Here is a 22,970-nt window from a genome sequence, read left to right as displayed (position 1 = left end):
CAGATGTTGTTGGAGAACAACTTCGAAAGGGATGTTTTCCACAAGCAATTTTCTTTATCAAGCCAATATCCACTCTTAATATCCAACCAGCATGGCCAATAACCACGGATGATTGAAGTTGTAGTCCAACATATGACTCAATTCTTACTAATTCTGTGGAATGTATAAATTAGGTGTCACCAGTGTTAGAATATGGTGATAAAATCAATCCACATTTAAGACATGAATCCTAAGAGCATAAAGGATGCCGAGGAGAATGAATAAATGGAAAAGGTGCAGTTGAGAAGGAACTATCTGGCTTGTCATGTCAGATGTCAAAACAACCATAAACTAGTCAGCTTGGCAGTGCTGGTATGTCGGAGTTTGAGATGCTTTCTTTGGCCTTTATATTTTATTGCAAAAATAGAAAACGTAGGGGGGGAAATAAAATCTCCTGCCCCCAAATGAATCATTTTTATCTCTTCCAAGAATGTGAATGGAATTGCATCTGTCTTTTTAAAAGGGAGGAAATCAGTCTGAAAACTGTTTATAAAAATAGCAGAGCTTTTCCAAATAAGAAAAAAGGAGGGAAACTTGTTACCAGTTCTATTTAGGGTGTGTTCATTGCTGTGGAATGAATACAGCCTCCTTTATTTCATCTGACTTGAGCAAGGGAGCTTGACAGATCAGAATGTCAGATTAGACCCTTTTCTGCACAGGAAGGGCCCGTTTTCCTGATGGCTTTGGAACTGGCCTCCATTTAACTGATATAGAGTAGATATTGGCTTGATAAAGGAAATTGCTTGTGGAAAATAGGCAGGGTCTTCATTTGAACAATACTTAAGGAAATAGCTCATGTTTTGCACCAGCCCTTTTGGAGAAGAAAGAGCCAAGTTCCTAGCTAATGACAATTCAGTCTAGAGGTAGTTATTGCCCTCTAACTACTAAGTAGTGCTGCCAGATCTGGCTCTGTACTTACAGTATTTTATTCATTTTATTCTGACAGTAAGAGCTGTTCAACAGTGGAATTTGCTGCCAAAGAGTGTGGTGGAGTCTCCTTCTTTGGAGGTTTTTAAGCAGAGGCTTGACAACCATATGTCAGGAGTGCTCTGATGGTGTTTCCTGCTTGGCAGGGGGTTGGACTCGATGGCCCTTGTGGTCTCTTCCAACTCTATGATTCTATGATTCTATGATTCATTTGATTAAACCTAAGTCTCACTTTTTACTTCAAAAGTCCCCAAGTGACTTACACTGACAGACAGACAAACATATACATACATTCTGTACATTATTTCATAGGAGGGGAAATCATACAAACCACTAACTTCATATTCAACACAAAACTCTCCCCCAAGCAAAACTCCCACACACCCTTTTTAAAGGCAAGGTGTAAAGATGCTAGATACACTACATGTCATGCCCCCACCCCACTTGAGTTAAAAATTGCTTGTTTATATCCTGCCTGCCTTCCATCTTGGATCCCAGAGTGGCAGCCTTGTGGTTCCCAAGAGGTCTGTTAAGAGGGGGGTAGTTAGATTGCCAAAGAACTTGCATGTTTGTAATATTTTTTTTTTCATTTTTGCATGACAGGTGTAACCTGATTAATAAAGAACTGATAGATATTTGGTGTGTTGCTTCCTGAATCCGTGTCCTCTCTCATTCTGTGTTCAAGAGACCTAAGTCAAATTAAACTTACACAGTAATGGAGTTGGTACCCAGCTCTTGTTGTTCCAGACTTGAATTGTAGAGCGATATCTACATATGGAATAACTCTCCTGCTATGTCAGGGGGAAGCTGTCGGTAGCGCAGCTGTGGTAGGGCAAAGTGAGGCAGGGCAAGAGCTGAACCTAGGAGACCAAGCAGAGGCAGAACTGTGGCAAGGACTGTTAGCAGCAGGGCGCCCTTAATATTAGCAGAGAGTGTGCTGGTGTGGAGTATTCCTCCTGACATGTTGCTGCTTACCCTGAGAAGGTGGAGGGGTGAAGCTCAGAGCTGCTTGGTTGCACTGGCAAGACCACAGCAGCCAATGCCATGCTTCCACAGAGCCTTGAAGTATTCCCACCATCTGGGTAAAAAGTAAAAATGCTGGTGTCATGAGGACAGTTCCACCCCCTCACATGCGCCGTTACTGGCCTTTAATGTTGTCTCGGGAGTAAGTTTGGTCTGGAATGGCCTATTCTGAGCTATTTGCTGTTAAGGGGATTCTTTTGGTGGCCTGGCTTTCTACTCTGTAGTTCACTTCCAGAGTTTAGTGGATGGCAGACAGGCTGAACACTTGCTGAGCAAACCTCAGGTTTCGGGTCTTGCTTCAAGCTGCGATTGTGACAGCAAGAGCAGAGAGGCAAGTTGCATGTACTCTCTGCCATTGTCAGGAACCTTGCCCTATGTACTGCAGTGGATCTTTGTCTGGGTGTGTCCACCTTCTGTGCATGCCCTTGATGCCCACTCTAGGCTTAGAGAGACAGTGCATAGGATTAGTTGCTAGTGGTGATGCACAGATGGTGCTATTCAAGAATAGGTGCGATTTAGTTTAGAGCTTGCTTCATTTTAGAAACATTCCATAAGGGTGCCACCAGCCCAGACATCTTCAGCTCTGCTTATCTTGTCAGTAAATATTTAATAATATTGGGTAGCTCAGCCCACATACTTCCATGTCTTGCAAGTGAAGGCTATTTTCATTGGTGTTGAGTGTGTGTGGGAGGTATAAGGATGCTTAGGAGACCAGAAAGCTAGTTCTTAACAACTCCTTCCTATCTGCTCCTTAGCCACCCTTTTCAGTCTTTTTCTATAAAAGCTGTTCTGTGAATTCAGAGTAGCATAAATGAATTGATCCCAAAACTCGTGTGGGAAGGCGGTATCGTATTTGTAAAGCTTTTCTTCTGCCCAGTAGCTACGTGTAAGCATTTATTAGCTGTTTTAGGATTAAAACTTGCAAACATAGGTCTGTAAGATTTTTTATGTAAGCACTTTTATCAGGTGTGGTGCAAGTGAAAATCGTTTTGACCACTCTCTGACAACAGAAGCATGCAAGTTTCCAAGCTTGATGGAATTCTTCGTTCATGTGCTACTCAGAATTCACAGAACAGCTTTTCTAGGAAAGGCCTAACAACATACAGACCCAATGTTACTGCTGCTACAACAACAACAGCATCAAAGGGGGAAATAGAAGGTATGAATCCAGAGACAAGCAGGTAACCACTAAAACACTGTTTTAAGAAAACAGACCAGAAAGGGAAAAACTACTATCTCATACCACAGCTTCAGTGGAATACTCCTCCTAGCCTATCATCTGCTGAAGACACAACATAGTGGAAAATGTTTAAATTGATTCTGCTGCTGGAGACAGAAGGAATTTTCACAATTGGAGGAGGCTAAGCAGTAAAAACTCTCTCTCCAAGGAGAAGCCAGCTGAAGGGCTTCTCAGTGAAAGGTCAGGAAACATGCTTTAGTAGGAGCAAATGGAGTGAGGTTCCCTCCCCATTTTTTATTTTATGACAAATCCATTTCTTTTGCAAGTGCCCTCAGGGTGCCCATGGATGAAACAGAGAAGAAAAGCATAAGAGAAACGTATGTATAATATGCCAATACTTGCACAGAAATGCGTCTGTACAGAACAGGAGAGGAGGGGGAAAATATTTCCACTCGTGCCAAGCATTCCATCGACTGTCTGCCAGCTGATCAAACAAGGCCAAGCAGGGTTATAAGCCCTCAGCCGTGCAATCACAGCTTCTCCTACTTGTACAAAACCAGGTGCAGTAATTGCCAACCATGACTTCATTGATTTCAATCACCTCCCTTCCTTTCCAAGAGCCAGACAGCTATTGCTCCAGAGAAGTGACAAAGCTTTATTTGTAAGCCCTTCTTGAGCTGGTAGTGATCTCTTCTACTATGTGTGTGTGTGTGTATCTCTCATAGGAAATATTTTCTTTCTGTATTACACATTTTAAAAAGTTAGAAGGATTCACAATTCTTCTGTACTAACAGTTTAACATTTTAGCAGCCAAGCACGTGAATTATATCCAGGTAGCCAGAATTAGAAGGAACAAGCATGGTGTTTACCGGTACTTTAATGTGAATCTAAGAGCTCAGGAGCTTGCAGAAACTTGTAGGCAATTGAATTTACCCCAAGTACTAAAGGACTGCCTTTCTCAAAATACCTGCCAAATAACCTTGTATGCATGAGCAGCACTGAGTTCACTTCCATATAGAAGCACCCTCCATGTGCACTGCAATAGCGAGAAGTCTCCTCATGTACTGCTTTGGGTGTTGTGTAGTGGCAAAGAACATAAGCCGGGACCTACTGGGTCAGGCTGAAGGGTCATCTAGTTTACAGCATTCTGTTTTCACAGTGGCCAACCAGATCCCTATGGGAAATTCACAAGCAGGCCTTGAGGGCAGCATACCAGAAGCTGAGGGAATTTCTGGATAGGAGTTGGTGTCTGAAGGCATCAGGAAGGATGTGAAGATCTCTGCAAGAGTGGTTTCTTACCAGCGGCTTTATGAAATGATACAGGAAGATCTCTATTTGTCTTTTTATCCTTGGAGTTCCAGGATCTTTCTACCTCCAAAGCAGAGGTGGCAAAGTTCAACTTATGGGTCAGTTGGGAGCTGTGATGCTTAAGTGGAAACTGTCCAAGGGAAAAACATGTCATAAATCCCAGCCTGGGTGCAGCTGCTCAGTTGCACGTTCCAGAGAGCCTGCTATGCAAACCACATCGTTGGCCCTGGGCTGGAACAACCTGTACGCATTGTTTATAGTAACCAGAAGTAACCATACATGGCATTCTTGTTTTCTAAAATCTTGGCCACTTGAGCATAACCCAGATGGTTTTCTACCCAAATACCTTAAGCTGTCATTTAGAAGAAGCTTGAACGCATCTGTAATTTTATGCATTCGAAAACTAAAGATGCAGAATAAAAAGATGCAGAATATGCAGAGAGAGAAAACTTTTTGAAGGAGACATATATTACTGGTGGGGAACTTCGAGGGTGGAGCAGGTAGAAATGTGGCTGCATCAGCTGTATGACCAAGTTCCTTATGGGGAACTCAGTTGTGTTGCTTATCCCTGCAAAAAGCAGGGTTGAAGTCACTGCACATCAGCTGATGCCCTATATGACATCAAAAATTGCCCTAAGCTCAAGAGCAGCTTACAAATAAAGCATTGCTTCTTTTCTGGAGCTTAGGAGTCTGGATCTTGGGATGAAATGGGTATGATGGGAATCCATGAATTCTGAGGCTGTGTGCATTCTTCCATTTATTCTGCATCCCATGTACTCCCTGGGAAGTGGTGTACACGCAATGTTTGTCACAATCTGTATCTATCCGGTTGCTTTCTTATGAAATACTGTGTTTCATAACCCCCTTCAAACCAGCATCAGTCCAGGAAAAAGAACAACCTACTTGTGTTTTAAGTCAGAAATGTATAGGCAGCCATAGATACCAACGACTGCAGCTGATTTTGAACTAGTGGGAGAAGCTGTCAGTGGACGGCTGAGAGCTTGTAACCTTGTTTGGTCAGCTAGCAGACAGCTGATTGGATGCTTGGCATGAGGGAATTCTCCCCTTCCTTGTTTCTATACAAGTATTGGCACATTGTGGGTATGTTTCTGTTACACTTTTCATCTATGTTTTATCTAGGTGGACAACAGTAGGTCACTTTGAATAGAAAATACATTGTGAAGCATGTCATAGAATGAAAGGGGATGGGGGGAAATAATCTCCTTCCATTTGTTCTTACTGCAGCGTATTTTCTGACCTTTCACGAAGTAGCCCTTTTGGTGTCTTGCCTTTTGTGTATGCAAACTGTTAGCAGTGGAGAATCCTCTGACTTTAATGCACAGTTTGTGGGGAGCTGAAGGAGGAGGAAGCCTTTAGCAAGTTACAGTTCCTGTAAAAGGTCATTGTCGGATAGTTTTGGCAGTGATGGGACAGAACCCAGAGCTTTTGAGCAGCTGATATGACCAGTATGAGCTGCTACACATTTAAACAGCCCTGCCTCTCTTGCAGCTTCAGGGGGTTAAATTACATTGTTCAGGCAATAGCCATAAAATCAAGTAATCCTCAAATATCACAATAGCCCAATTCTTAACATTAAAATCTGGCTTAAACCATTGGGCTTTGTAGCATCTTAAACCTCAGCAAAGAATAAATGCAGCCCAGGATTGGAGGAGGATGCCACAGGTACCAAGGCAATGATACCAGTTTTCAAAAATAAAATGATATATTAATTTCATTTGTTAAAGAGCTCTCAGTCATAACAACATATTTATAGATGCTCTGTCGGCATACAGTTTCTCTGTTTAACTAGGAGGCTGGTCTGGTAGGAAAGTGGTGGACTGATTGAAGCTTCCTATTGCTCCTTTGAGTGCTGCAGAGGTCTTTACCCAATTTAGGTCTATTAATTTCAGTGGGTCTACTCTTAATAAAAGTTAGGTGAATACAGGCCTATGGCTCCAAAATTCTTACATGCTCTTTTTGCTCTGCCTTTTATATTGGTGTGTTGATTGTAGAGGTTCCTTTTGGATTACAAGAACTTCAGTCGACTTGTTGAGCGTACACAGATTACAAGGTTTTTCATAATATTTGGCCATGTAAGGGTGCCTCTAAGTAAATGGGTGCAACTCTCCTGAAAGGTGTCATTCTGTCTAAGGAACATTGTTTTCCTTCACCTGATATTTTAAAGTCCTGTTTGTTTCAGATCACCATCAGCAATGGTAATATTCCTTGCAACAGCTGCCTCTATTTCAAATGTTCATTCATTCAAAATGACAATGTTACGTGAGTCCAAAGGTTTTGTGATATGCAAAATAATATCTGATTTAACAAGGTGTGTGAAAAGAGTTTCACTGTCTCGGGAAGCTGAGTTCCATTCCAGAGCCTCTTTTCTACTGTGGGAAAAAAGACTCAGCTCCTTCTGGCTGATGACACAATCTCCCTAAGCGGTGGTATGTTGAGCAGAGCTCTCTTCCTAACTGGCAGGAGTTTCTATAGATGGAAGTGCTCTGTGAAGAAGGTAGGCCCCAGGCTGTCATCTTCTTCAGACAAATGACTGGCTGTGTGGAGCAGGCCTCAAGTAGCTCTTTGCTTAAACGAATTAGGCATCTGAGTTCTTCACCTTAACAAAGACAATCTGTCTGGCCTTAGAAGGGGTTTGTTTTGATCCACACAACTCCCATCTTGTACCAGCAACTTTTAACACTGCTGTAAACCCACATGGTTGTGAGTTTTATTGGGCCACCTGTCCTGCTGTCTTCGGTTATAAAAAAAGGTCTCAGTGCAGTGGTGATGTCATTGGCTTTTTGTGATGAATTCTCCTTTTCAGGAAATCACAGCTGCCAGATCTCTGTCTTGGCCTCCCGTTGAACTATATGGGTGTGTGTGTATGAATTTGCTTTTTTAAGCAGTTCTGTGTTGTTTATTGTTGTTCTGATTATGTTTTATTCCTAAAAGGCATTTTAGAAAAGGAAGCAGCCAAGTAATTACACAGTGACTTATGGAGAAGCTGGCTTGGAGGCAAGGTTTTTTTTTTAAAAAAAGCACACACACAAAAAGCACACACACAAAAACCTCTGTACAACAAATACTCTGCCATTTGAGTAGAGCTGGCTTTCTTCACCATCTAGTTCTTTGTTTTGTTTTGTTTAAATGATCCTCCATGAAAGATGCATTTGGGACATGTTTAGCATGTAGTTATGGTGAGCAGCTGAATATTTTTGCAGCACTGATCTTGGCCTTTGCGCTGAGACGTTCTGGAATCAGAGGTGCTATGAGCCCTCCAGCCTGTCAGCTTCTACTACAGACTGAAGCATGAAGTACAGCAGACAGAAAATACTGCTCTGATGACTGCTGCCATGTTCTCAGTATTTATGGCGAGCCTGCTCCATAATGCCTGTCAGTGTTGTATGGCTTGTTTTTTCCTTCTTCTTTTGTGCATTTCTTTCTGTTCTAAGGCCTGAGATAAAAGGTAAAAAGGTAAAGGACCCCTGGGCGGTTCACAGCACACTTAACGAACTGTATCCTTAGTAAACGACTCCTGTTGTGTAGCTTCTCCCATCATTGCTGTGTTGGGGAATACGTTCCAAGAAAGTGAGCTTTGTGAGTACAGTCTTTCTGCAATTAGGGTTTTAACTTTGGTAGAGAACCTTCATGTATACAGAAAGATATCTCCTTCAGAAATTATGCTTCAACATCAGGACAAAGATTGTGGGGTGGGTGGGGAGCAGCAGCATGACTTTGGGGCCACTTGTCAAATAGAGGATATCCCTTTATATTAGAGGCCTTCCTCTGTACATTAGGACACATGGCCACCTTACACAGATCTGGCAAAGAGATAGAAACTGCGCCACTAAGAAAAAAACCTAGGCCAACGCTAAGGCTGAGGTTCAAAGAACCAGAAAACTAAAGAACACCTGGTAGATTAAAAAAGCTCAAGAGATCCAGCACTTAGCCAACATCCATGATTCACAGAGTTTCTTCAAAGCCACAAAGACCATCTGTGGCCAATAAATCGTGGTATATGCCCTCTATACTCAACAGACGGTACCACACGTCTAAAAGATAAAGAAGCTGTTGCATTGTTCTGAAAAAAACATTACCAACATCTCCTTAACCATAACTCCCCCACAGCTGCCGAGGTCCTCTCACAAATTCTGCAAAAACAAATTAGAGATGAGCTTTCAGTATCTCCAAATTTGGGAGAGTTGTGTACAGCTATTAACCAAATGAAAGATAACAAAGCTAGTGGACCTGATGGGATTCAAAGTGGACGGAACTGAACTTACACAACAACTTAACAAGCTCATCGAAAAATCTGGGAGAGAGAGGAGATCCCAGCAGAAATGTTGGGAAACGATCACTTTTCCTACCTGGGCAGTTATCTTTCCACAAGGGCTGACATTGATGCTGAAATCCAGCATCGCCTGAGCTCTGTGATGCTCTGTGACTCCGATAGAAATGCAGAATGTTTGAGGACCGGGACATTTGCAGGGAAACCAAAATGCTTGTTTACAAAGCTATTGTACTATCAACCTTACTGTACGCTTGCGAAACATGGACCACTTATAAACACCATCTCCAGCTCCTCAAAAGATTCCATCAATGGTGTCTCCAAAAAATTTTATATATCACTTGGGAAGAGAGGTGAACTAATGTTAGCGTACTGGAAGAAGCAAAGATCACCAGCGTCAAAGCAATGATTCTTCAACATCACCTTCGTTGGGACTAGTCGTGTTGATGGGATGCCTGATTATCGTCTTCCAAAGCAACTATTCTATTCTGAACTTAAAAATGGAAAGTGTAAGGCTGGTGGTCAACAAAAGAGGTTTAAAGACTCTCTCAAGGCAAATCTTAAAAAATGTAGTATAAACACTGACAATTGGGAAACATTGTCCTGTGAGTGCTCCAATTGGAGAACAGCCTTTACCAAAGGTGCCATGGACTTTGAAGACACACTCAGAACAAAAGGGAGAAAAGAGGAAAGCATGTTTGGCAAACCCCTACCATGATCAGTTCCCGCCCAGAAACCTATGTCCCCACTGTGGAAGGACATGCGGATCCAGAACTGGCCTCCACAGTCATCTACGGACACACTGCTAAGAAGAAGAAGAGGAGAAGAGTTTGGATTTGATATCCTGCCTTTCACTCCCTTTAAGGAGTCTCAAAGCAGCTAACATTCTCCTTTCCCTTCCTCCCCCACAACAAACACTCTGTGAGGTGAGTGGGGCTGAGAGACTTCAAAGAAGTGTGACTGGCCCAAGGTCACCCAGCAGCTGCATGTGGAGAAGCGGGGACACGAACCCCGTTCACCAGATTACGAGTCTACCGCTCTTAACCACTACACCACACTGGCTCTCAGCTATGAGTAAGACCATGCTTACTCGGCTATGAGTGATCGCCAAAGAAGACGACGACACAATGGTATCCTGAATGTGATTATGAATTAAGAAATTCCAGTTAGGATGTGTGATTTTTATATGTAGCTACTGGGGTCATGAGTAGTTTGACAGTGTGGTTTTGAGTTGCTTGAATGCTTCATTGGGGCTGGCTACATAGGGCCAGCGTTCTGCTGCTGACTGAATTGAGACATTTCCAATGGTTTGCTGGCATTGTAAGTATTCTTTTTATTGCCAAATTCCGTTAAAGTCAAAGAGGGTTTATAGAAACCTCTTCTACTGCTTTCTTAGATAAGCAGGCAAACAGGAGGTGTTAAGGGCCTGCTCTCAGGTTAATTAAATCAACTGCTTGTTCCCTCCGGTGACTTCACATCAAGGCCAAGGTGAAATATGAAGAGTAATTGGGAGTTGCCTTTTAAAGTGAGGAGTTGTTGCCTGTCTGAAATCAGTGGAGGTTTGGGAAACTTAAGACCTTGTAAGATTAGTCCCTTTTTAGTCTAGCTTGGCATTTAGCTCGGATACCAAGATCAAATGCTGACATTTATTAATAAATAGACATAAAATGTCTGAGACAATTTAGCTTTTCTCTGTGGAATGTGGCTCATTTTATTATTGTTTCTTTTGACATGGCATTCATCAGACTGCTTTGATTAGACAGTGTGTTTTCTGGAGCACACCCAGATCCCCCCATGTTTTCTTTTCCTCTTTAAATTTTAAACCCATCTCATGTGGGCTTTATCTCTCTTACTTTGTTGGTGTGCAGAGCTTTTCCTTACATTTTAAGGGTTGTTAAGGTTACTTGCTGTTTGCTGTAAAGACATAGATCAAAAGACTGCTTTTGACATTTTTCTTTTAAACTGGGAAATACTGTAATCTGCACACTTTTTTATTTGTTTTTTTGGCTGAAACCTTTAAGCCAACGTTTTCCTTGAACCAGACTCGATGGGTGAGTGTAATAGATGCTTAGTGCGATAGAGACGCCTTGTTCCTTTTTGCCTGAGAAACTGTACAACAGGGACCAAAGACCTTTACTTTTTGCAACCTAAAGGAACATGTTATTATTTATGGATCAGTGGAATGCAGGCAGCGGAGAAACCACGGCTTGGATCCTAAACTTCCCTGCAAGCATGGAAGGAATTTGCACTCCTTTCATGAGTACAGTTTTCCTCAGAACTTAGGATCCCGGGAACCCCATGTGATTTACACACCCAAAAACAGTAGATCTTACCTAAATGTGGTGATTGTGCCTAAATATGTGGAATGTGCTGTGTATCAGCTGGAGAGGTGGGGCAGCAAAGTCACCTCCCTGCCCCCCCCAGTCTATCTGCTTATTTTTTCCTCTTCCATCCATGTCCCTTCTCCCTTTGCATATTGTGTTTATTAATTTGGAAACCTTGTTTAAGACCATGAATACTTTAAATGCATTGGTGGAAAAACAGTTCATAATTGCAATAACACCCCCACCCCCCAGTTCTAAAAGATCGGTGTCTACTGATAATCACTTTCATAAATGTTTTCTTTTCTTTTTTACAGTTACCTGACCATAAGCAACAAACAGAAGTTCTTATACATCACAAGTCCTTTTTTAAAAAGGGCTGCCTTGGTACTTACCTATGTAAGTATTACTTTGAACTATATTCTTACTTAACTTTAATTTCTTCAGATTAATCCCATTGTAGCTCAGTCTCGAGAGCAGGCCTAATACAGAAGTATCTTACTCTGTTAGCCCACAGGAACAAACATAATAATTTGTATGCTGGGCAGTGGCAGATTTAAGTTGGTGGGGACAGTTCTCCTGCACAGGGCACCAAGCTGAGGGGTGCAAAACAACCACTGCTAGGTACCTACTGAGAAGATCCGTAAAAAAGCAACTGCATCAAAAGGAATTACTGCGAAAATTAGAAGAAAAAGGGGGGCACCAAATTTTGTCCTTCCTCAAAGCACCATATTAACAAAGTCCACCCCTATGCTGAGTTAGAACAGTTTATCTCAGTTAACCTGAAAATGTTTGTGAGTCTCATGAATTGTGGTCCTAATGAATTGTATGCCTTTTTGTAGTAATAACCAAAATATCTCCTCTTTTCTGAAGGTGATCCTACTTTTGTATTTTCGCTTCTGGATAATGGGAGGTTCTATGCCAGCGTTTTCAGAACAGGACAATCCAGCTTCATTCTCACCTTATCTTCTAACAAGGTATGGTGACAAGAGCCACATATGTTTGGGTTGATGCTATCTTTCCATTTGATGTGAACTAATCGAGGCCTTAATCTTTGTTGTTGTTTCCTGAAAATTACAGTTATAAAAATAACTGCATAATGCTTGGGAATCACATAATATTTGTGGGATTAGATTAACTCAAATGCATAAAATAATTCCAGTGGATATGTTGCAGTGATTGTCCAAAATGTGGTGGTTGTTGACAGTCACGTGTGAATGTGCACTTTTCCAGATTTTACGATGGAGTTGCCCAACCAAGGAATGTGTGCAACAATATGTATTCTAGTGCAGAGTACATGCAAAAATGCATATTTTAGTGAAAGTAACATATACAACTGCATTCTAGGTACTGCCAGTTGCTCATGAACCATTACTAGGAGTAAGAGCTCTCCCAGGATAATCACCACAGCATTAAAAGCTTGGATAAATGCTCTGATTGATTATGTCAAATGCCGTCAGGGTACTTCCTCAAGAGAGCAGCAGTACAAAGGAGACTCCTAGTCCCAATGAACTCTCATTTAAATTTGGGCAGTCTCTCTTAAAGGTTAGGGAAGCCAGTGAAGGACTAGTGAAAGCAAGTGCCACATTTTCAGTTTGCTTTCTGTGGAAGCTTTTCATGGGTTGTACTTAATTCCCAAATATCACTCTGTCTAATCCCTTGATTAGGAAAACTGCATCACCACCATATAAGCCTTTAAGGCTCTTGGGTTTCTGGCTTGGCAAGCCTAATGCCTCAACATCCATGGTTTATCCCTAAGACTTCAGTGCAAGGGGAAGAAAAAGCAGGAGGAGACAGGGACGCGGACTTATAAAAAATATTGGGGGGGCCGGGAAAGCTCATGAATAATAAATAAGCTCATGAATATGCAAATAAAGTGGCGCCGCCTCCTCGTGAGCGAATAGGGGAGAGCATGCTGCGCCTATTAATCAGCTCCAAAGGAAATTGGGTGGAGCTTTTGCTCGGGAGGGAGGGCAGGAGGCATGCAGCCCGCCCCTCCCTGTGCATTTTGGGCTGGGGGAGGGGCGGCGATGGCGCTCTGCTGGAGGGGCGCCGGAGATTATTGGGGGGGCGGAGCCCCCCCAAACGAATTTTTGAGGGGGCTCGGGCCCCCTCAAGCCCCATGGAGTCGGCGCCTATGGGAGGAGAAGCTGTAACATGGAAGGTACCGGAAGAGACAAACAGCTCATTGTCTCTCTGGCTACTATAGATTGAACTGTGAGACTCTGGAAAAGAAAATACAAATGTTCTCATGGGTCATGTAAGAGGGTGGAATGGAAAAGAACAGCATGGGGTAGGTTTTGTAGCCCATTAACTTTTCCTTTTAAAAGCCTTGTGGGCTTCCTCAGATAACGAACAGAATTTTAACTCTTCCTAAATGCCGAGAGGAAATGTTATTAATGCCCTTCATTAGGCGTAACAATTTTTCACTTCGGTATTTACAGCTGAAGCTATTTTAGCTTGGGGCTCTTTCCATCTTTTTCACAGCTCTAAATCAAATGCGCTTGACAAGGCACTTCATAATAATGTTGTAAAACATATGTGGCTGCAATTATAACCAGGTGCTGTTATTTATGGGCTCCCTATCTCTACCGTATTTGGTTTGTTTACTCTGAGGCACTCCTATCAGGGAGCCCATCCATGCGGCAAAACCTTCCCGGTTTCTATATAGCTCGGCATACTTTTCTCTTTGTCAGCCGAATCATTTTTGAAAAGATAACAGCTTTTTTTTGAGTGTGTGTGTCTGTCTCCACTCCCCATATAAAACTTGTGGACATCATACTTCTACCAGGTTGTTCTGTGTATGGGAGGGCCTGCAGAAGGTGGTTGTATAGCATTGTAGTACAGTAGTACCTCGGGTTACAGATGCTTCAGGTTACATACGCTTCAGGTTACAGACTCCGCTAACCCAGAAATAGTACCTCGGGTTAAGAACTTTGCTTCAGGAGGAGAACAGAAATTGTGCACTGGTGGCGCGGCGGCAGCGGGAGGCCCCATTAGTTAAAGTGGTGCTTCAGGTTAAGAACAGTTTCAGGTTAAGAACAGACCTCCAGAACGAATTAAGTACTTAACCCGAGGTACCACTGTAGTGGGATCCTGTCCCACACCAGTGAGACAGCCTGACCCAGAAGCTTTTAATAGAGGTCAAGCAGAACAATATGATCTGTTGTCTTGTCTTCCTGTTAAGAGGCTTCATTGCTGGTCCAGTTGGTTTCTCTGTAGCCCCTCCTTCAGCCACAGGTGATGGTTGTTGGTGGCACAGACTGAATTGCCACCCAACATCCCTCAGGCTCAGGACCTGCTATAGGGCCAAGTTCTGTTGGTAGGTTGCAACCCAAGAGAGGGTTGTGTATGTATGTGTGGGTTTGTTTGTTTTAAGATTGGTTCTATCAGCAATGCCACAACAACAATGCAGAAGAGAGACGCTGGCAACCAGAGGGGAAAGAAAAAGGACAGAGAGGGACAGGCAGATGCACACATATAGTAAAGGTACATATGTAATATACAGTACAGTGGTACCTCGGGTTAAGTACTTAATTCGTTCCGGAGGTCCGTTCTTAACCTGAAACTGTTCTTAACCTGAGGTACCACTTTAGCTAATGGGGCCTCCTCCTGCTGCTGCGCTGCCGCTGCATGATTTCTGTTCTCATCCTGAAGCAAAGTTCTTAACCCAAGGTAATATTTCTGGGTTAGCGGAGTCTGTACCCTGAAGCGTATGTAACCTGAAGCATATGTAACCTGAGGTACCACTGTATTAGATTACCAGTTGGGTCCCATGTAGAGGGAAGAAGTGAATGCTGAGTTTGGATAGGATAAAGGACACTGGTCTGTCCAGCGTATTCCAGGTATAGAATTGCTACAGCCATGATACTTGGTCCCAGGCAATTTTAGCCTCTGGTGGTATTAAAAGAGTTTCAGCTCTTTTAAATAGTCATATGTATTGTGTCAGAATGGAGTGAGTCAACCGCCCTGCATCTGAGGGCCTCCCTGCTCATTAGGTTGCAGGAGTGGGCAACCTCACAGGCCGAGCTTGGCCCACCAAGGGAAGCCACTGTTATATGGGGGAGGTAAAGGTAAAGGGACCCCTGACCATTAGGTCCAGTTGTGGCCGACTCTGGGGTTGCGGCGCTAATCTCGCTTTACTGGCTGAGGGAGCCGGCGTACAGCTTCCGGGTCATGTGGCCAGCATGACTAAGCCGCTTCTGAAGAACTAGAGGAGCGCACGGAAACGCCGTTTACCTTCCCGCCAGAGTGGTACCTATTTATCTACTTGTACTTTGACATGCTTTCGAACTGCTAGGTTGGCAGGAGCAGGGACCGAGCAACGAGAGCTCACCCTGTCGCAGGGATTCGAACCGCCGACCTTCTGATTGGCAAGTCCTAGGCTCTGTGGTTTAACCCACAGCGCCACCCACATCCCTGTTATATGGGGTAGTATATTTTAAAAATACCTATACATCTGCTGCAGCCAATTAAGAGTTCGTGGTCTTGGGACTACTCACGTTGTTTGCTTCTTGACTAAAATCCTAGTAGGGACGTGAGTGGTGCTGTGGTTTAAACCACTGAACCTCTTGGGCTTGCCAAGCGGAAGGTCAGCAGTTTGAGTCCACGCGATGGGGTGAGCTCCTGCTGCTCTGCCCCAGCTTCTGCCAGCCTAGCAGAAAGCATACCAGAGCGAGTAGATAAATAATTCCTGCTGTGGTGGGAAGGTAAACGGCATTTCCATGCACTCTGCCACTCGTCACGGTTCTCTGTGTGCCAGTAGTGGTATAGTCATGCTGGTCACGTGACCCGGAATGCTGTCTATGAACAAAGACCAGCTCCCTTGGCCTGAAAAGCGAGCTGAGAGCCTCACCCCGTAGTCGCCTTTGAGTGAACTTTGAGGAGATTTCACCCCTCCCATACCCAAGAATCTCCTGAGAATCTCCTGAGGTCTCTGCTGACTCTACAGAGAGGAGGAGCAATGTACTGCTCTCTACTTAATTAGTCAAGTGAGTGAGTCAGTCTCTGTGTGTGTGAGAGAGTCAGTCAGTGTGTCGGAGAGAGAGTGCAAGAGATCGTGTTTATAGATAAGATTGCTGCTAAGAGCAGCTGCAGGCACTCAGAGTATAGCATTGATTTATGCTCAGAATATTTAGCTCTGTATATAGTTTTGTATTATAGCTGTAGTTATAGAATAAAAGGAGGATACTTTACAGAGCTGCTCTCTGAGTGGTTTATACTCTGCAAGACTCTGCAAAACGCTGCTGCGCAACGACTGTATTATTGAGACAGTGAATCCGGTGCTCTCAGCTCCAAGCTGTGAGTCCACAGCACTGTGACCTGTTCCTGTGAGAAAGGTGGTCTCTGGCAGTGCTACCCAGCTCGCCTAGCCCAGTCGGGGCTGTAGTGCATGAGTCCAGTTGGCGCACTGGCTCAAGGGCGATGCTGACAAACTTAACCATCCATGGGTCCTTTAGCTTTACCATCCTTTACGATCCTATGCAAAATCCTATGCAGGTCCCATTGACTTCAAGGCTGCAATTCTAAACAGATTAAACTATTGAGAGCCTCATTAAATACAGTGGAAATTAGTTTGGGGGGAAATTGCATAGGACTAGGCAGTAATGTGAGTGTGATTCAGTTTCTCAACTGTGCCATGTGATAAATGGACTCTAAAGTAGGATCCTCTGCTTTCTTGCCAGGCTGTAAAGAGTTAACTTTGCTTCAACTTTCATGCTTTTCGTTGCTTGAATCTAGGGCTAGACGTGCAGATGCCTTGGCACCAGAAATAAAAACAAGCAGTTTCTCCACATATTAGCAATAAAAAAATATTTCTTTTACATGAAGTCTGCAAAATAATTTTTAAAAATGCAAACGCTCTTTGGCCATCTGACTTAATCTGCACTGTTCGTCTCAGTTATTCAAAGAGCAAATGTTAATTGGAAGAAATGCAATGCATACTGAAAATTAGTAGACAAATTAACTCAAATGATTAGGGAACATTCTCCAGAGCTGCATAAACTATAGATTGGGGTAAAATAATAAACAACCTAGATTGCAGTTAGGGAAGCAAGCAAGTCCCCGGTGTTTATGTTCAAGCTGTCACTTTCCTCAGAGCTGTGTTTTGGAAGGGTGGTTGTTTTATGTTCTTGAGAGAGATCTGGTTGCACAAGCAGTATTTATAATTAGTTTTAAAGCATTAGATTAAATGCATTCAAGCATCCAGTATGCCACAGTAACAGTTGCTGCCTAGGTTCTTTTTTATAAAATCATGCAAACTTTGGGAATAAATTCAGGCCTTGCTTTAACATGGAGAATGGCAGAAGCTTGTAACAAGGAAGTTCATCTTTCAAGTTCTCATTTTAGTTTTAGGGTTCTTTTCTTTTTAATGCTGAATTCTTGCAACTCTTGCAATTCTTGCAGTGGGGGACCAAGCACCCCATTGAACCCAAGGGAACTTACTTTTGAGCAAATTGCATTATAAGTAATTATATACCGTCATGAAAATCTGTATATACATGAGGCGAAACAGCTTCCCTTTCCTTTTTAAAATCTGATGAGATTAACAGGGGGCTCATTAGTTTCATTTGATTTATAGCCTTCCCTATGCCACCAGCTCAAGAGGGGTAACATTATGCTATTGTAATTAATTAGAGTTTAATTATCATCATCTTACTCTTTCTTTGGTCACCCAAAGGTAACTTGAATAAAAATATCACCACGAGAAGCACAATCTCAGGGTTTGGCAAGTCTGGTAAGAGGGAGAAAATTCCACAGTTGAGAGGCAGCCAGCAAGAATGCCTTTGTGCTCTTATTTCTTGACTTCCCATGTAGATAGTAAATTTAGGAGAGTGTTCTTAGTGAAACTTAAAAGGTCAGGCTGGAAGAGAAGGAATGCTGTTTTCTAACTACCCAATAACAGAGGCCGCTGGAATATTTTTTGGCATTGCTGTGCTGGCCGAAAAGAGGCAAGGAAGTAGCTAATCTGGATTAATTTTGTGGCGCCTGGAAATCTTACTTTCAGCATTGCCTTAGTAAAACTCACCAGGGAAGAAGTCGGGGACAAAACTAGAATTAGTTGGCTCTGCATGTCAGTGGATCTAACTCCCCAAATCCTTAGCCTCCTTGTTTTCTGCCCTACCAGTCCAAATGGGCACCAGGCACCACGACCACTGTTCTGAGGTTTAATCCCTGTCATCTCCAGCTAAAAGAATGAGGTAACAGATGATGGGAAAGTTCTCTGCCTGAGAACCCTGAGGGCTGCTGCCAGTGAGAGGAGACCAGTGGCCCTCCTGATGTTGGACTTCAGCTTCCAGCAGTCTTGGTCAGCATGGCCAATGGAAAGGGATTATGGGAGTTGTAGTCCATCAAATATCTGGAATCCCAGTGGTTCTGCACTTCTGGAGTACATTGTACTGGGCTAGATGGACAAATAATCTGACCAGTTGTAAGGTAGCTCCCTGTGTTCCAGTACATGACCTTTGACAAATCACTAGCTTAACCTCCTACAGAAGGTTTTGGGGAGGATAAATGGCAATGTACTACTTCATAGAAATAACAAGTGTTTCTTACTGCTTTTGTGAAAGCTGATTAATAGCATTAGCTATTTTAGTGTTTGCAGGTCCTTTATACTTTTTGCAAAGCATTTTGAGAGCTACTGATGAAAGGTACTATATGACGTTGTTGGTTACTTAAAAATAAATGCTGCCGTTTATTCTTTGGCCACACACTTACTGCCCGCTGTCACAGCCACTCTTAGCTTTGTGGTATACACAAACGGCAAGCTATTATTCAAGGCTATTAAAATGGGAAGGCGATCCAAATTGTTACGCTTTAAAAACTGTCACAGATGGAATCCTTGCATTTTCAAAAGAGGCTTGCGGCGAATCAATAAGTGCTCTCTTTAGTCCCACCGCCATGTTTGGCGAATGCTTCCTAAACCGTGCAAATTTAATGAGAGCTTTCAGCATTTGACAACGAGCAAAACAGCCAAGAGATTTTCTGTTGTGATAAGCTGAGATGTGAACCAGCCAACTATGCACAGCATGTGACGAGTGTTTTAGGATTTGGAAAACAATATGTGGCTGTGCTGGCAGAATGTTTGGAAGGATCATAAGTGGTGCCAAGACAGAACAGAGCAATTTTCAAGCCACTTGGTTGGTGTTTCTGTCGTTTGTTGTTACGTATCATTTCTGCTGAAAGTGCTGTACAAATAGGTCTTATCATTCGTCTTTGTAAATGTTCTCACATGGTATGGGGAGGGGACTTCTGTTTCCTTTGCCTGCTCATAATAGTTCACAAGAACAGTTGCAGGGTCAGCAGCTAAGCTGTCCGCATCCTTGTGGGCTGCTTACATGTTGCCTGGGTTATGTTGGAAGCTCTGCTCCTCAAGGGAATCTCTCATTATGTTGTTGTTTTCCACATCAGCCGGGTGTGATGCTGAGATTAACAGTCTGATATTGGCTTCTCAGGAGTCTTGGCTTCTAAATGCTACCAGATTGCAGAAAAGCAGTTTTCATCAGATCACTGCCTCAGAAACAAAAAGGTGTTTTTCCATTATATGACCAACCTTTCTTATACCTCACAAGGTTATCAGACACTAAATTACTTATATATATTTATATCCTGCTGTTCCTTCAAGGAGCTCAAAGTGGTGTACAAAATTGTGCAGATGCCCGTGTGCATGTGCGCACACTCACACACATTTTAGCTGCACAACAAACCTAGGAGATCCGCTAGGCTGGGAAATGGTCACTGGCTCCATGGCTGAGCAGGGATTTCAACTCCTAGCCCAATATTGTAACCCAGCTTTGCCAATCTGATACCTTTCAGATGTTGTGAACTACAACCCCCCACACAGTGCTGACTGCAGCTCAAGGGTGTTGTAGTCCAAAACATCTCGAAGGCACTGGGATGGCAAAAGCTGCTGTAACTGCTGCACTATGTCGGCTTTTATTGCACAAGTGGATTTTCAGTCTGTGGGTCTTCTGGGAGCTTTGCTGGAGCCTTTGCTGGGACACGGCAGCTTTGTGCAAGACTGTAAGTCTTCTTAGGTCCAATTAACTTTACTGGCTCCTTGCCTTGCTGCACTATGCTTTTTCTCTGGCCTTTCTTGTCCTTCTTCTTTCTGTTGATGGGCTGTGTTAAGAAAAAAGCAGCATGGATTCTGCTCCTGCTCTGCACCTGCCTATTCCTACTTAGGTACAGGATCCTGCAAGCCTTTTCTACAGCCCTGCCAACTCCCACTACCTTCTTGTCTGTCCACACTTGTCTTACCTGACTGTACTACCTTTTGGGAGCCAAGCTTACATATCTGAGCTTGTATCGTGAATCTGCGGTTTTGCCTTGATCAGTTGGCTTGGCCCAACCGGCTCATTAGAACAGCCCATCGTATCTCACTGAGTTTATAGAGGGCCTGCTGCTGCCACTGCTGCATGGGATCTTCTTCTTCTTCTTCTTCTTCTTCTTCTTCTTCTTCTTCTTCTTCTTCTTCTTCCACCCTGCCCACCTGCCTGGGTTTCTCCAGTGCATGCCATTAGGAATGTACATAAGAAGCAAAGGCATCTGTAATGGTACCTTCAAAAATCACATTTGGATAACACCTTTATTAGGACCAACCAGGATGCCAAATAATAGCAGGGAAACTTTTCAGTTCTCCTGAACTCTTTCTTAGGCCTTTCACAAAGCAGGGTTGTGTAACAGTTGACATGATGAAGTGTTCTGGAGAACTCAAAAAGCTTTACTCACTATTCTGTGGCATTTTGATTAGTCCTAGTAAAGATATTGCCCATCTCTGCTCATCTAATGTGATATGGTACTGCCGAACGGATATGAGTGTGGAAATTAATGCAGAGTTGTGAATGTTCTTTCACTGTTCTTTCGTCTCACAAATTAAACTTGGCTCTGATTTGCACCAGTGTCCTTACCACCTACTGGTGACAATCCTGACTTTCCCCCTACGAGCAGCATGCTAGTAACTGAACTTCACATTTCATTTTGTAGGTTTCTTACTTATTCCTACCTCCTGGCCTTCAATGCCTGGCTTCTACTGGCTCCCATTACTCTGTGCTATGACTGGCAGGTTGGGAGTATCCCTTTGGTTGAATCGATCTGGGACATGAGGAATTTTGCCACACTTCTGATGGCAGCGGTGATGCTGCTGCTGGGTCTGCACTGCATAGTAGCATTCAAGGTAAACAAGTGTTTCTCTACTTATTTGTTTGTGTACTGATTATGTAGAAACAATTCTGTCCTGAAAGAACGGAGGAGGCAGTGTTCCTGAATATGCTAAAGATAAGTATTCTGTTTCTGTTTCTACATACCCATCTGGGCCTGGTCAGATGTTATTTACCAAGGAATAATCTCAGTTTTGGTTGTTCCACCACCCTCAGAAACTTGGTGTTGGGTGTATCACCCGGGAGAGAGGATTCACAGCAGCACCTCCTAAGTTGTGGAACTCCTTCCCCACAGTGGTGCGTCTGGCAAATGCTGAAGATGTATCTCTTTACCGTGGCTTTTGACATGAGAGATGTATATTTTTAGGAGCCACCTTATTTCTGTTATTTTCTGTTGTTTTGAACTGTTTTTAATATTCTTCTTTAATTGCTATAACCTGCCCTGGAACCTTAGGCTGAAGGGAACATGAAATAATAAGTGATACAGGCTACTTTAACGGCTGTACCATATTGGTTTGAATGTAACAACTCTCTGATGCTGTAGTTGAAAATCCTGTTCTACCTGTGCGTGAATCAAGGTTTAGTGGGAGGAAGAGGAGGAATCAAGCACTCTTGTCTCCCTTTGTGCCCCCACAACCTTGGGGAAGGTGTTTAGACTATTGTGAACCATTGAGTTGGTAGCAGTTTTGAAAGAGAAATTTCTGGTGAGTAGAGGATCCGTGCACTGCTCTGGTTCACCAGAAGCGGCTTAGTCATGCTGGCCACATGACCCGGAAGCTGTCTGCGGACAAACGCTGGCTCCTTCGGCCTATAGAGCGAGATGAGCGCACAACCACAGAGTCGTCCGCGACTGGACCTAATGGTCAGGGGTACCTTTACCTTTACCTAGAAGATCAAGAGGTCTGGGTGTTCTTCCTTGAACATACTGAGTGTGTAGAAGATCAAGAGGTCTGGGTGTTCTTCCTTGAACATACTGAGTGTGGGCTGTCTATCCCATTTATTTTAATGGAACAAGTGGATCAGCACAAACAAAGCAATGAAGTTTTGGCTTCATACAGATGAGGCAGGTTTTGTGAGCAGGAGAGCTAGTATGCATATTGGAGCTGCACCTGTAAGAAAACATTTGTTTGAGGCGAGTGAATGTGATCCTAAGTTCCACGCATACAACCCGGGCTCATCCGCAGTTACCTTTTGCCCCCTGTTTTCTAGGAACAAGCCTGTGATTTAAAGTGCTGCGTCTGAGCACATTTTTGAGAGTCCGGCCCTTTCCCCATGACAACCCGCTCCGATTCATGCACACCCCTTCCGCTCCTTACCCCACCACAATTTACCTGTGTAATGTGTGAACTGGCAAAATATCAGGTGGCTCTTGTACCTGGGATCTCTTTGTAGCAGAATGGAAAGAGGGGAGATAGAGAGGGATTTGGGAATGGGGAGCAGGGCAGGGAGAAGAGGTGAGGGTGAGTATTGTGACGTGAATGAACTTAAGGTTTGCTTCTCTTGTATACTGGGAAACCTTGGATTCATTGTGTCTCCATCTGCTCCTGATTACTTCCACCTCTTTTCCTTACTCCTTTTGCCTCTTCCATCCTAATCAGATTTCCTATGGCTTTGGTCATGGGTCACTTTGAACTTGTCCATCACGACTCAAATCAGTACATAAAGCAAAAAGTCATAAAGTGTTCTGCTTTTAATATATATAATTTAGGGGGGGGAGAATATTGGTA

The 22,970-nt window shown here is 43.3% G+C and overlaps 1 protein-coding gene across 1 annotated transcript in view; it reads left to right on the top strand.

The window, feature by feature from the left end:
• TMTC1 (transmembrane O-mannosyltransferase targeting cadherins 1) overlaps window positions 1-22,970 on the top strand; it is a gene marked incomplete at its 5' end in the record, with an annotated part of 145,358 nt that overhangs the window by 51,697 nt on the left and 70,691 nt on the right. The window contains 3 exons of the mRNA XM_081878877.1: window positions 11,404-11,485; window positions 11,960-12,063; window positions 21,071-21,260. Coding sequence (XP_081735003.1) covers window positions 11,404-11,485; window positions 11,960-12,063; window positions 21,071-21,260 — 376 coding nt within the window. The remainder of the gene's footprint in view (window positions 1-11,403; window positions 11,486-11,959; window positions 12,064-21,070; window positions 21,261-22,970) is intronic.

Source organism: Podarcis erhardii (genome assembly GCF_964252035.2).
Source record: "Podarcis erhardii genome assembly, chromosome: 10".
In the NCBI taxonomy this organism is placed as follows: Eukaryota; Metazoa; Chordata; class Lepidosauria; order Squamata; family Lacertidae; genus Podarcis; species Podarcis erhardii.
Note: the sequence above shows the minus strand (reverse complement) of the source record. Positions and strands in the feature narration are given on the sequence as shown.